The sequence below is a fragment of the Solanum dulcamara genome, chromosome 2 (genome assembly GCF_947179165.1).
Source record: "Solanum dulcamara chromosome 2, daSolDulc1.2, whole genome shotgun sequence".
NCBI classification, from domain to species: Eukaryota; Viridiplantae; Streptophyta; class Magnoliopsida; order Solanales; family Solanaceae; genus Solanum; species Solanum dulcamara.
Genome location: NC_077238.1, coordinates 26287267 through 26301608, shown reverse-complemented (window position 1 = coordinate 26301608; position 14342 = coordinate 26287267). Strand labels below are relative to the sequence as shown.

General features: G+C 33.4%; 2 protein-coding genes across 3 annotated transcripts; one reads left to right on the top strand and one right to left on the bottom strand.

Annotated features, from left to right (window-relative positions):
- The first annotated feature begins 1914 nt into the window (after positions 1-1914).
- On the top strand, positions 1915-7457 carry LOC129880473 (U-box domain-containing protein 45-like). 2 transcript variants are annotated; one of them, XM_055954514.1, is made up of 6 exons: positions 1915-2108; positions 2878-2966; positions 3257-3442; positions 3970-4077; positions 4322-5493; positions 6363-7457. In XM_055954514.1, the coding sequence occupies exons 2-6, from the start codon at positions 2907-2909 to the stop codon at positions 7147-7149; spliced, it is 2313 nt and encodes a 770-aa protein (XP_055810489.1). In that variant the 5' UTR covers positions 1915-2108; positions 2878-2906; the 3' UTR covers positions 7150-7457. The 2 variants fall into 2 exon arrangements, with proteins under 2 accessions (XP_055810489.1, XP_055810490.1); XM_055954515.1 differs by lacking the exon at positions 1915-2108 and adding an exon at positions 2201-2448.
- A 66-nt stretch (positions 7458-7523) lies between these two features.
- LOC129880474 (AAA-ATPase At3g50940-like) lies at positions 7524-9557 on the bottom strand. Its single transcript, XM_055954516.1, has 2 exons — positions 8449-9557; positions 7524-8366 (listed from the first exon to the last, which is right to left on the bottom strand). Exons 1-2 carry the CDS (start codon positions 9430-9432, stop codon positions 7875-7877), a joined length of 1476 nt encoding a protein of 491 aa, XP_055810491.1. The 5' UTR covers positions 9433-9557; the 3' UTR covers positions 7524-7874.
- Between the last annotated feature and the right edge of the window lie 4785 nt (positions 9558-14342).

Genomic DNA, 14342 nt, shown 5'->3' with positions numbered 1-14342 from the left:
TAGTCAAAGATACACAACCTAATATATTCGATACACATTCTAATGACTTTGAGCCAGCTATGTATCAGCTGTAATTTATACTAATAAAAGCGGGACTCAACATATAAATCTATTACACAACACGAGTATTTAAATCAAGTAATACTCAAATTAAATGTGTCAAAAATCACAAAGAGAAGGACTACTATGTGAAAATTTTGCAATAACGCATTGTCTTGACATAGAGATATGTAAAAACAAATAATGAAAATTTATTCAGCTGAAGCTGAATGTATCTTCAAAATGCATGTATCACTTCTCTTTGGAAAAAAAATTATAAGATCTTCTATTGTGATCTTCATGTTCACAACGTCCATAACAGTTTGTGCTCGTAATTAGGTTCTCATTACAGTTCTTTTTTCTTTCTTTTCTTGATCTTCCGGGCATCTTTTTGTAGTTTGAAACATTATTGTTTGATAACCAAACTAAGAGTGAGAATGAGTTTTTTTTATTAGTATTGACATAACATAAGTATCAAATAACTATAAGATTTATCCATGATACATTACAGAACTTATGTATCATGAACATGACCAAGCATATTTACTATACAATATACAAAAAATAGTTATATATCTTGATATGAGATATATTGATTGAACTCCACATACCACATATAAGAACTTATTTATCATGAACAACACAAATCATGAACATTATACATATAATACTTATGTATCATAATATTAGATACACTCATTTAGCATCACATATCATATATATCACCTTATGTATCATGAACAGAACCAACAATTAACATTATAAAAAGAAAACATATGTATCATGATATGATACATCCAGTAAGAAGATAAATAAGACAGTGAGTTATGTATCAACAATTTTAATTCAAACATGATACATGCTCAATTTTGTATCAATGAATTAGGGTTATATATTAAGAAAGATTTGTAAACATAATACATAATGTAATAATTATCCATTAAATCTAAAATCAAAAATCACAAGATACATTAGAAAATGCATACCTTGAATAGAGAAGGGTGTGTGTGTTGTAACGTGCTCAATTTTTTTCAAATTGAACGCTATGTACTCTACATGCAATTTTTCCATAACTAAAGGATCATTGCAGTGTTTGGATCTAATTTCATCATAACCATCACCACTTGAGTCAGATCCCGGAGAAACAAGATTTTGTTGTTGAGAATTTATTTGGGTAAAATCAATAATAAAAGACGGAACATAATTCATATGTATCAGAAATTAGAGATGAAAAACACAAAATTTAAGAAGAAAATCAATCAAAAACTGAAGAAGAAGAAGACGAAGATGGAGAAATTCTATTACCTTTTTAAGAAATTGAAATTGAAGAAGAAAACTAGACTATCATGGTGGAAATCCCAAATTTTAATTCAGCATTGAAAAAAATTCGATGCTATGGTAGAAGGAATTTGATATTTGAAATTGATGAAGTTGTTAGGAGAAGGGAGGGGGTTGATTACCCATTTGAATTATGTGATTGCGTGAATGATGGAATCTTAATTATATTTATGTTTTTTTTCCTTAAATAGCTTAACTATATTAATTGGTTTGTATTAACTAACGATGTATTATAAAAAGAACTTATGTATCTAAAAGTTGACAAAAAGAAGAGATTTTGGATAATGAATAGAATTTAATTGAGAAGAATCATGATTTAGTAAAATGCCCTAAATTTTATGATCAAATATGTTTTTCAAAATTCAACTAAATAAAAAAATAAAAAAATTTCATGCTTTACCGCCATGAATTTAATGTCTTCATTTTTAGAAAACAAAAGTTACTCCTGAAATTATATTAAAATGATTTTTTATGATACATAAAATAAAGTAGTCCTTGGTCACATGGATTCATTCATTTCTCTCTAAATTTTTTTTGTTACTCGTATAGTCGTATCGTATTAAATAAAAAGCTGTGTATTCCCCTCTCTCTTTCTCCATCTCTCTAAATAATAATAAAAAAGTAATCAAGATTTCCTTCTGGGATACAATAAAGCCTCCTCAATCATCAATTGTATTGTTATTCTTAGTTTCAGCAGACCTTTTCATGAAGCCTCCTTGGTTCATTTTTTTGTACGTATAAAATCCTTTCTTTGCAAATATGAACTTGTATATAAAACAAACCCTTTTGGTTTTTTTTTCTTTTCTGTTGCATATGTTTTTTTCCCCTTCTTCTGTTGTATATTGATGAAGTTGTGAGAGGAATTGAATCCAGCTTCATCGTGTTATTAGAGATTGCGGATGTCAATATTTATGGATCCTACCTTGATCTTAAAAGCTTTGTTTCTTCATTTGCAAATCTAACCCTAATGATTCAAGTTTTCCTGGTTCTGCTCTGATATTATGGTTTTTATGTGTTTAAATTATCCATCATTTGATGACCTTGCTCTCAGTTCCCTCATTGCAAATCTGGGTTTGTACCTTTTCTATTTTAGTATTTTATATATAACGGTGGTGTTCGGTCACCTCAACTAATTTCATATGATACCTCCCGCTAACAACATGTATCAGGCTACTCCGTCTACCAAGGTCAGGTCAGGACAGACAGATAGGAATCACCTAGTGTTTTTGTGTTTGTTGGTATTTGAATCTGAGATCTCATGGTTCTATGGTTTTCAACCCACTTCAATGACAAATAGGCCACATCCTTGGTTAAATCTGGTCTTTCACTTTTCCTTTTGATGAAATAAAAATGCGTGATATTATTTGTTGTTTATAATTATTGTTGTTGGGGTAATAATCCATTTGCTACTTCTTGATGTTATTAAAGCATTGGTGAGTGTTCCATGTTGTTTCGCAATTACACTTGTTTAAATTATTGGGGGATGATTTTCACATACAGGTGATTGAGTAAGCTGAATATTCTATTCGATGTTGATGATGGAGAATACAGAGGTTGAGGAAAACTTGTTATCTATCGGTGAGCCTAAGGTATGCTTATGAACACTTATTATACAAATGGTTGGTTAATTGTTGTTATCATTTTACATTTTATTGGATCTATGTAGACCTACAACTCGGCAAAAATTCTTAAAGTTGGCTTTTGAAATAAAAACACTTTGCAGACTCAGCACTGATTTGCTTTTCAATTCATCCAGTTGACTTTATGGTTTCAGTTGTTCTTCTATATCATCTGAATTTATATTACTTTGATGTTTATATGGGTTTCTAAAGTTCATTTATCATTGTTCTGCAAGTAATAAAGTTTTGTGTCAATTTAGTTACATGGAGGAATGTGCAAGAGCTTATCGGCTATATACGCAAAAGTGCTTGGAATATTTCCTGAACTAGAAGCTGCACGACCAAGAAGCACTTCTGGTATTCAAGCATTATGTGCTTTGCACATAGCCCTTGAGAAAACGAAGAATGTTCTTCAACATTGCGCTGAATGCAGTAAACTTTACCTGGTAATGACGGTACTCTTTTAGTTCTGATTGTCAATACTGAGAAAAGGTTTTCTGGCAATCTTCAAACCTACTGTAGTATTTATTTCTTAAAAGGGAAATGAATGTGCCTTTGTGTTCCTCTAGTGCTTTACCTTGAGTTGGGCTCCTACATAACAAGATTTCCTGTTTATGGTGCCAACTCTTTCTTGAATAAAATGACTTGCCCTTCTTTTCTTATTATGTTTTCTAACCACTCCCCAACTTGCTTGGGGTTGAGGTGTAGTAGTAGTTGTTAAAATCCTACAAAAGTTTCTAAATGGAAAACTTGATTAGCCTGAAAAATTAAACAATATGAAGTGTTATTTCTTAAGATATAACTATAATTTATTTGCTCATGCAGTAAGTTTATTACCAAACAGAAGTAGTAAAAAGAGCCACTCCCGATATTTGCCTACTGATTGATTACAATGTCCTTGACGCTTCCATTCACCTCCGCCTAAAGTTTCTGTTTTGACAATTTATATTTATAGAAATGTCTCTGTTTTCAGGCTATAACAGGGGACTCTATAGTTCTAAAGTTTGAGAGAGCAAGATGTGCTCTTGAAGATAGTCTAAAGCGTGTTGAAGATATAGTACCACAAAGTATTGGCTGTCAGGTAATATTCTCTTATTTCTTTAGTATGCCAAGTCAATTCATTTCTTTCTAGTAAAGTTTATGCTCTTGTGCAAATGTGATGGTGGATTCTTTTTTCTTCCATTTTGTTTTGGGGAGGGATTTGTGTTAGTGCCATTGGTTAATTTGACTAAATGGAGTTTTGCTCATAAATCATTTCTCAAGGGTCATTACCTCTTGGCTGTTTCACATTTTGATTCTGATGGTAACCTCTATTTTTCTTTCAGATCTCTGAAGTTCTAAGTGAACTTCAGGGGATTGAGTTCTCACTCGATCTGCTGGAGAAGCAAGTTGGTGATGATATAATTACATTGCTTCAGCAGGGGAGAAAGTTCAATGGTAATGACAACAATGAACTTGAGTCATTTCACCAAGCTGCCTCAAGACTCGGTATAACTTCTTCAAGAGCTGCTCTAAGAGAAAGAAGGGCTCTGAAAAAGCTTGTTGAACGAGCAAGAGCAGAAGAGGATAAAAGGAAAGAGTCAATTGTTGCTTTTCTTTTGCATCTCATTAGAAAATACTCAAAGTTGTTTAGATCTGAATTGTCAGATGACAACGATTCACAGGGTTCAACACCTTGTTCACCCACAGTTCAGGGATCCTTTGAGTATGGTATTGGAGCTGGAGGCAATATTCATGCCTTTGACCGGCAACTCTCGAAGCTTAGTTCTTTTAATTTTAAACCCAACTTTAGGAGGTCAGACCAGATGCCTGTTCCTCCTGAAGAGTTGAGGTGTCCAATATCATTACAGTTAATGTATAACCCTGTAATAATTGCTTCTGGGCAAACATATGAAAGGATTTGCATTGAGAAGTGGTTCAGCGATGGGCATAACACATGCCCAAAGACTCAGCAGGAGCTCCCTCATCTTGGTTTAACTCCTAATTATTGTGTGAAGGGTCTGGTTGCTAGTTGGTGCGAACAGAATGGGGTTCCGATTCCAGATGGCCCACCTGAGTCCCTTGATCTCAACTACTGGAGACTGGCTTTGTCTGAAAGTGAGTCTGCGAACTCCAAATCTACGGGAAGTATCGTTTCTTGCAAGTTCAAAGGTGTCAAGGTGGTTCCTTTGGAAGATAGTGGTATTATTGAGGAGGCCGAAGGGAATGAAGTAGATGACTCTGTGCAGGAAGATGAGCTTCAAGTCAATTCTCTTGAAAGATACGATGACTTCTTAGCCATCTTAAATGAAGGGGAAGATTTCAGGAAAAAGTGCAGAGTGGTAGAACAGACCAGACATCTGCTAAAGGATGATGAAGAAATCAGGATTTATATGGGAGCAAATGGCTTTATTGAAGCATTACTAGGGTTTTTGGAGTGTGCTGTACAAACCAGGAATGAGATTGCTCAAGAGATTGGAACGATGGCTCTCTTCAACCTTGGCGTGAATAATAACAGGTGCGATCTCTTGTGTTTTTGTATGGTTGTAGAGTTACAGATCAGTTTTTCCTAAGAACCTCTAGCTCAGGAAATAAAGTACTTATTTTGTCCAGCTGTCAAAATAATCTATGCTGCCTTTGATGAATTTCTTGCGTTGGCATTGCACAACTCAAATAACTTTGAATTTCTTAATTTCTCTCATTGGTCCACAAGTTATTTCCTTAACAACTGCATCTTTCTGGAGAGATTGGGTTCTCTTTTTTACAGTCTTACTACTCCAGATATCATCTTCTAAATTAAGAACAATTTGTTATGGTACTTTACTTACTTTATTCTTAAAACTGTCTTGTCATGGTACTTGTTTTGGTATTATTCTACTCTTTTGATTAGTGGGTTATAGGTAGGATGTTCATATACATTGGCTTCATTAATTAATGTGAATTTGCAATTTCATATTGCTTATTTATAACACAAGTTGATATTTCAGACAACTACAATCTTGTTTGTCGAATGGAAATCATTTAAAGGAGATGAAGCTAGGTTAACAAGTACTTGAAATAAACCAAATTAATAAATAAAAGAAGAGGTTAACAAGAACTTGATTATTTATTTCGGGATATCTTAGATGGGCTGTGCGTAGCATGATTTCTTTCATATCCCTTAGTGGTTGCCCTCTTTAAGCATTAAAATAGGTGATGCATAGTCATTTCAATAATTATTATAGTATTTATCATCCTAGGTGAAGTGCTTCCTGACTTTTTAATGCCTAAAATAATCTTGGTGCATGTGTTTAGCTTGGTGTTCAAAATTTTACCTGTGCTTTCAATTTTTTCTATGCCTCATGAGAAGTATCGACATTTCTGACATCTTTCCAACTTGCACTTCAGGAACAAGGAGTTGATGCTGGCGGCGGGTGTTCTTCCTTTGCTGGGAAGAATGGTTGCTACTTCTAGTGCCATCAGTGCAGCTACAGCCCTTTACCTGAATCTTTCCTGCCTCGAGGAAGCCAAGCCCATTATTGGTTCTGGTGAAGCCATTCCATTCTTGATTGGAGTCCTTCAGCGCGAGAACGATACTCAATGTAAGCTGGATGCCCTCCATGCACTATTCAATCTCTCCAGTAATCCAACAAATACACCCTACCTCCTGTCAGCTGGCATTCTGGATGGCCTGAAAACCCTTATGTCATATACGGATGACCATACGACAGAAAAATGTATAGCGGTTCTTATAAACCTATCTTTAAGTAAATCTGCAAGGGATGAAATTGTGTCATCTCCTGGTCTTATCAGTAGTCTTGCAACCGTTTTGGATGTTGGTGAGCCTTTAGAACAGGAGCAAGCTGCTGCTTGTATGTTGATATTATGCAATGGAAATGAGAAATGCAGCCAAATGGTCCTTCAAGAAGGAGTGATACCTTCATTGGTGTCGGTATCAGTAAATGGGACTATGAGAGGAAAGCAGAAAGCTCAGAAGCTTTTGATGTTGTTTCGTGAGCAGAGACAGAGAGAACCCTCACCAGCTCAAACTCTGCCACGGATTGAAAACACTGAGACGTCTGCCATGCCTTCTGAAGATTCAAAGCCATTGTGCAAGTCAACCTCGCGGAAAAAATTGGGCAAGGCATGGAATTTCTTGTGGAAGAACAAGAGTTTTTCTGTATACCAGTGTTAACTATTTGTCATTTCCACTAGTATGTAAATCTCTAATTTATACCCCTTTTCTCATTTTCCGTCCCATCCCAATGGGTAAGTTTAGTTTTTTTTTTTGTGGAAGAGATGTACAGGTCTGGGCACCTTAGGATACCTAGGGGCTTATCCATGAGTTAATGCTATAGCTCCATCCTTCACAGGAAAAAGAAAGCAGCCATTGGATGTGAATATAAGCTGTTATTTCCTGAGATATATGTAGCAATACTAGCTCTTATTTCTTGGATGGTTCTTTATCCAATCCAAAATGGAGGAGACCGGGATACCAAATCATGCTCTTTATGTCACATAGTTATCGTGTACCTTTGCTGGTGGGAAGTAACATACGCTCAGTGAAACACTTGAGATGCATTGTGAGTTGGTTTGCCCACCATCATTATTGAGATGCATTGTGAGTTGGTTTGCCCACCATCATTATAAAACATTAACGAAGATTGAACATCTTTTATGCATTTTGAGAAGGAAAAATTACCTAATGAAGCAAACATAGCTAAGTCAGTGATAAGGTGAAAATTAGAATATGCCTTAAAACCAACAATTAACGAAGACACAGGATATTGAACATTTTCAATTCTAGGTTACATGACTAAAAAATTATTGGATATATCACAAAAGAGTGTGAGAATGGAAAAGTACATTGAACAAGTAAATTTCTAGTGACAAAATTAATTGTAAAGAAAGAAATGAAGATTAGAAAATTTTACGCTTGCTTCTTCCTCCCCTCCTTGAATTCCCCTTACGCTTCCTCGTCTCTTTGGTCTCTATTTCTTCCTTGTTCATTTCATCTCCTTTCTCATCAACTTCATTTTCTACAACAATTTTCTCTTTGCAATCTTCTTTCTTCTTGTTGATGAACTTAATTAGTCCATCAAGTGCAATGTCTGCTTCATCACTTTTCATCAGCTCTTCTGCAATCTCTGCTGGTGTCACATTCACTTCAGTTATAAGCTCTTCTATTTCGTGGAATTTATAGTGATTTTCAAGGCCAAGGTAGTTGGAAGCAAGGATCTTGAATCCACTCGGAGTGCAGTAGGACATGTGAATGTGCATGTCCATTCTTCCTGGCCTTATCAATGCAGGGTCTAGTCTTTCTTTAAAGTTGGTAGTGAACACAATTATTCTTTCATCTCCACAACTTGACCATAGCCCATCAATGAAGTTTAGCAATCCAGAAAGTGTAACCTGTCCATGCAAAAGATAGAAAAAAAGTTTATTAACCTGAGAATTAGCAAAAAATATCATATAAATATATTTAGCTAGGCACCTGACTCTCACTATCATTGTAATTGTGTGCACCATCATTTCTGTTGTGTAGTTGAATGGTACAATCAATGTCCTCAATAACAATAATTGATCTGTTGTTGGTAGAGACTAACATTCTTCTGAAATCAGTGTTACCGCCCATGCTAGAAAGTTCCATATCATATATGTCAAATTTTAGATAATTAGCCATAGCTGCAATCAAGCTAGATTTGCCTGTTCCTGGTGGTCCATACAACAAATATCCCCTTTTCCATGCCTTTCCAACTCTTCTATAATAATCTCTTCTCCTAACAAATCTTTCTAAATCATCCATCACTTTCTTCTTCTCTTCAGGATCCATTGCTAGTGTATCAAAAGTCGACGGATGATCAAGATTCACACTTTCATAACCATAACCAAGTGGAGAAAGTTTTATCACCTTCTTTTCCTCTTTTATGGATTTTGATCTTTCAAGAACAAATGGCAAGTAAGTTTTCAACACCATTTCCTTGTGACTCCTAAGGAAACTGAGTTCATACCATATTTGTTCGACATTTTCTAAAGACAAGTAGCCACCATCACAATTTGTCTTCTGACTTTCCACAATTTTGAGCTCCCAAATGAGTTCCACTCCTTCAAATGTATCAATCATTTTCTCATCTTTGCTAATGTTGACTGAAAATTTCTTTTCTTTCTCTGCCTTGGAAATTTTGACCCTTTGTACTGAAACTATAGTGCCCAAGTATAATTTAGAAGCTTCAAAGATTTCATTTGGAGTGATACCATTGTTTTCCTCAATTATGAGGGTAATTTGGGAAGAGATATTTCCCATAAAGATTCCAACTTTAGACAAGATTTTGTCTTGGAGATTTTTGGGTATAAGTTGGTTTGTCATGTTCTGAACTTCAGAGACTAAACTTCTAACTAGAACTGCTGAAGCAGTCAAAGTTGTATATGCTGATAGCACTGATGTTGTTGAAGGCATTTTTGAAAGAGGAGAAAACATGGTTGCAATTTTTTTAAAGTTTTAGGCAAAGTAATTTGTGTTTGAATTGCTTCAAGTAATTTGCCAACAAGAGGCTTTTATAGCAGCTAAAAAAATGAAAACTTTCAGGTGAAGCTTTTTGAGATATTGTTGATTAGGCAAGTGACTGACTCAATCGAAAAGCTTGTTTTACAAGTAGAAAATGATAGGGTCAGATATGTAAATGGACAAAGGTTCTCAAGCAATTCTTGGAAAGGGTCTTTGCTGACTTACTCTGTCATGATATTGTATTTTAATCAAGGATAGTGTTATAAAATATGAAAACAGCAACTTTCCACCTCTTGCTTTCATAGAAAAAAGAATTTAGGAGATGAAATCCCGATTACATTACTGCATGCCAAAATTAATGCAAGGTAAGGCTGCGTACAATAGACTCTTCTCCAGACTCCGTGCATAGCGGAAACTTTAGTGTATCGGACTGCCTTTTATAGTGTTATAAAATATTTTACATCTTAGGATCGTTTGAGTGTGAATGATAATACAAAATAATTTTGGGATTAATTTATAATGACACTTAATTTGTTGTTTAGTTGGCAAATTTGGGACAACTTATTTCGGGATTAATAATTAGTACTGGAATAAGTTATCCCTCCTCTTGGCCGGTATACTAATTCCTCGATAATTTATTCCTAGATAAAATATGTAAATGACAAAGGTATCCCTTTAAATCATTTATATATATATATATATATATATATATATATTTACAGTATTTTTAATACCATATATAAAAATATTCACAACCTTCACTCCTTATTTTTATGATAATTCTTTATATTTTTTTCTATTAAAAAAATTATACTATATCATATAATTTTTATTTATAAATTTATTTGACTAATTCTTATGTTTATTTATATTTTAATTTCTCATAAATCTTTTTTTACTTTAACAAACATAAAATGAAAATTTTATTTTAAAATTAAATAAGAAACTTTTATTTTTAAATACATATGGACATCATGGAAATGCACACATAAAAATATTTAAGCTAAAGAAGATGAAAGTTTTATTTTAAAAATGAATATTGAATAACTAAAGCTCGCAAAGAAAATATAAAAAAAAAACTAAATAAAGTGAAGGGTATTTTTGTAAACAAACAACCTATTTTTAAAATTTATGCAATGTATATTATCTGAATACAATAATTCAAACACTCAATAAGAAATAATCTTAGCATAACTAATCTCATCATAACCAATTCCAACATAACTTATCACATCATAACAAATCCCATCATAATTTGTATGCAAACCAAACGACCCTTTATTTATTAACTTTTACTTATGAATAGTGATAAAATCAACACAAATATTTAAATATTTGATAAAACCCACACAAACCAAACATAAGTGAATATTTTTAACTATGAGCCTGTTTGGATGGGCTTTAAGTTGGTCAAAACCAACTTAAAGCCCCTTTTTAGCTTTTGAACGTGTTTGCCTAATGCTAACTTTAAGCCATAAAATTCTTAAAGTCAGTCGAAAATAAAAAGTTAGAATTTCTAATTTTTTTTCTAAGTGCTTAAAGTCATTTTGTTTGATCATGAAAATTACTTTTATATCCCTTATATTTTAACTAAATTTTCAAACTACCCCTTTTATTCTTTTAACCCTAAAATTCAAACGCTTATTTTCAACATAAGCACTTTTATCCAAACACTTAACTGCTTATTTATAAAAATAACTTTCAGCACTTCAAAGTTCTAAAAACACTTCATACATAAAAGTTACTTTTTTTAAGCCCATCCAAACGGGCTCTATATTATAGAAGCGAATAGAGGAGCTTAGGGTCAGTCAGTCATTTGACCAATTTGCCTTTCTCCTTTAATTTCTTCTATTTATAACTTAATATTTCTTTTATATAAACTTAGTTATCTTACTTTTTCTTTATATTATGTTATGTATTTAAAATTTACAAAAAAATAGTACTATAACATGTTATTTAAAAATTACGTAATTACATTAAGGATAGTAGGAGGGGACTCAGAGCACTTCTCAGTTGTGATGGGGTTGCATCAAGGATCAACCCTTAGTCCGTTTTTATTTCCCTTGATGATGGATGGATTGACGCGACAAATTCAAGGTGAGGTGTCATGGTGTATGCTTTTCGCGGACGACATAGTCCTGATCGATGAGACTCATAGCGGAGTTAACGCTAAGCTGGAGGATTGGAGACATATCTTGGAGTCTAAAGAGTTTAAGCTGAGTAGGACCAAGACAGAGTACTTAGAGTGCAAGTTCAGTGAGACACCTCAGGAGGTTGGCGCGGAAGTTAGACTTGATGACCAGACCATCCAAAAGAAAAGTAGTTTCAAGTACCTTGGGTCTATCATGCAAGACAGCGGGGAGATTGACAATGATGTCATACATCGTATTAGGGCAGGGTGGATGAAATGGAGGCTCACTTACGGTGTGCTATGTGACAAGAAGGTGCCACCACAACTTAAGGGCAAGTTCTACAAAGTTGTGGTTAGACCGACTATGTTATATGGACCGAGATGAGAATGTTGAGATGGATGTGTGGGCATACCAGGAGCGGCAGAATTAGAAATGAGGCTATTCGGGACAAGGTAGGAGTGACCTCGGTGGAAGACAAGATGCGGGAAATGTGACTGAGATAGTTTGGGCATGTGAAGAGGAGAGATACAGATGCTCTAGTGCGGAGGTGTGAGAGGTTGGCTATGGATGGTTTCAGAAAAGATAGGGGTAGGCCGAAGAAATATTGGGGAGAGATGATTAAACAGGACATGTTGCAATTACAGCTTAACGAGGACATGACCTTAGATAGGAGGGTGTGGAGGACCCATATTAGGGTAGAAGGCTAGTACATAGTCTCGTTATTCTTTCATATTAGTAGGCTCATTAGCGCACTATAATTTCTTGTGCTCTGACTTCTGTTATTATCGTTCTATTACTTTCTTGATTACTTTATTTTATCTGTGTCGCTTTCGTTATTTGCGTTATTCGTTATTTGCTTTCCCATATCGCTTTGAACTTCTTAGCCTTATCTGACCTCTTTTTATGCTTCTTTTGAGCCGAGGGTCTCTCGAAAACAGCCATCCTACCTTGATAGGAGTAAGGTCTGCGTACACTTTACCCTCCCCAGACTCCTCGTTGTGGGATTTCACTGAGTTGTTGTTGTACATTAAGAGTACTATATCATAATTACTAAAAACTTAATATATTTGAAAAACATATTAAAAATTTGCTATAATACAGAAGTGAATGTTGAAGAGCTTAGGGTCAGTCGGTCAATTGACCGATTTGCCCTTCTCTTTTAATTCCTTCTATTTATATACTTAATATTTATTTTATTTTAATTTATTTATCTTACTTTTCTTTTTATTATGATATGTATTTAAAAATTGTAAAAAAAATAATACTATAATATGTTATTTAAAAATTACGTAATTACGTTAAGAGTAATATATATCGCAATAACTAACAATCTAAAATATTTGAAAAACAAATTGAAAATTTGATCAACTCTCAAATTTCACATGTGCCACATAAATTGGGACAAAGGGAGAATATATATTATTGAAAAATTACGTTTTGATTAACTTTTAAAATTTTAACTGTGCCACATAGATTGGGATAGGAAAATAACATATATTATTTGAAAATTATGTTAAGAGTATTATAAATCACAATAATTAATTAACAACTTAAAAATATTTTAAAAACATATTAAGTTTGATTAACGCACAAATTTTCACATGTGCCACGTGCGTGCGCGAGAGGGAAACATATATTATTTGAAAATTATGTTAATTAAGAGTATTATAAATGACAATAATTAATAACTTAAAATATTTAAAAAGCATATAAAAATTTGGTTGACTCTCAAAGTTTCACATGTGCCACATAAATTACGACAAAATGAGTAACATATATTATTTAAAAATTACGTTAGAAGTACTGTAATATTTAAAATTATATAGAAATTTGATTAACTTTCCAAATTCTATTCGTGTCCAAATAAAATGAGATAAATAAAATAATAAAAGAAAAAATTACCTAAATACACACTTATTTTACCATATTCTCTAAAATTTTCTACCATTTGAAAAAATTACAAAAATCCCTACTCTCTCCTATTCTCTGATACATCACTTACGCGATGTATCAGTCAGATACATCACTTTACTGATGTATTAGGACGTCAGATACATCACTTTACACTATGTATCGGTCGGATACATCATTTACGTGATGCATCAGGACTCGGATACATCACTGTACACAATGTATTGATCTGATACATCACTTTACACGATGTATCAGGACGTACGTTCCGATACATTACTTTACGTGATGTATCAGGACATACGTTATATATCCGAAATGAACAAAAAAAAAGAGATTTCAGGTAATTTTTAAAATAGTAGAGGTAGAGTGTAATTAAAAAAAATCACTATAAGATTTAGATAAAATTTACATAAAATAATATATTTTAGACCTGTGCTTGTACGGACTTTTGTATCTAGTATTTATAATGAGCTGGAAACTTAGGAGTGTTGGCGTTTAAGGCACAATTCAATGTTGATGAGATGGAAAAATGGAGCTGAGAGCAAATATTTAAGCCAACTTAGAAGCTTTCTTATCCTTCTTATTATTATTTTTATTCAATTACCCGGATCAAAATCTGAGTCTTATTTAATTAGAGTAAATTAAAGTAGTTGTAGATTGTGTTTGGGATTCACCAAAATATTTTTCAATTTTCTCATGTTTGGTAGTTGATTGATTTAGATATTTAAGATATTATTTTAAGAGATAAGTGTCAAAAACACACCTAAACTATCCCCTTTATTTGAGTTTCATAGCTAAACTATTGAAAGTATGAGTTTCATACCTAAATTATCATTT

Coding starts and splice junctions, on each gene's coding strand:
- LOC129880474 (XM_055954516.1), bottom strand. CDS start 9,432: ATGTTTTCTCCTCTTTCAAAAATGCCTTCAACAACATCAGTGCTATCA. Junction 8,367..8,448: donor ACAATGATAGTGAGAGTCAG/GTGCCTAGCTAA, acceptor TTGCATGGACAG/GTTACACTTTCTGGATTGCT.
- LOC129880473 (XM_055954514.1), top strand. CDS start 2,907: ATGTTGATGATGGAGAATACAGAGGTTGAGGAAAACTTGTTATCTATC. Junction 3,443..3,969: donor AATGCAGTAAACTTTACCTG/GTAATGACGGTA, acceptor CTCTGTTTTCAG/GCTATAACAGGGGACTCTAT. Junction 4,078..4,321: donor CACAAAGTATTGGCTGTCAG/GTAATATTCTCT, acceptor TTTTTCTTTCAG/ATCTCTGAAGTTCTAAGTGA.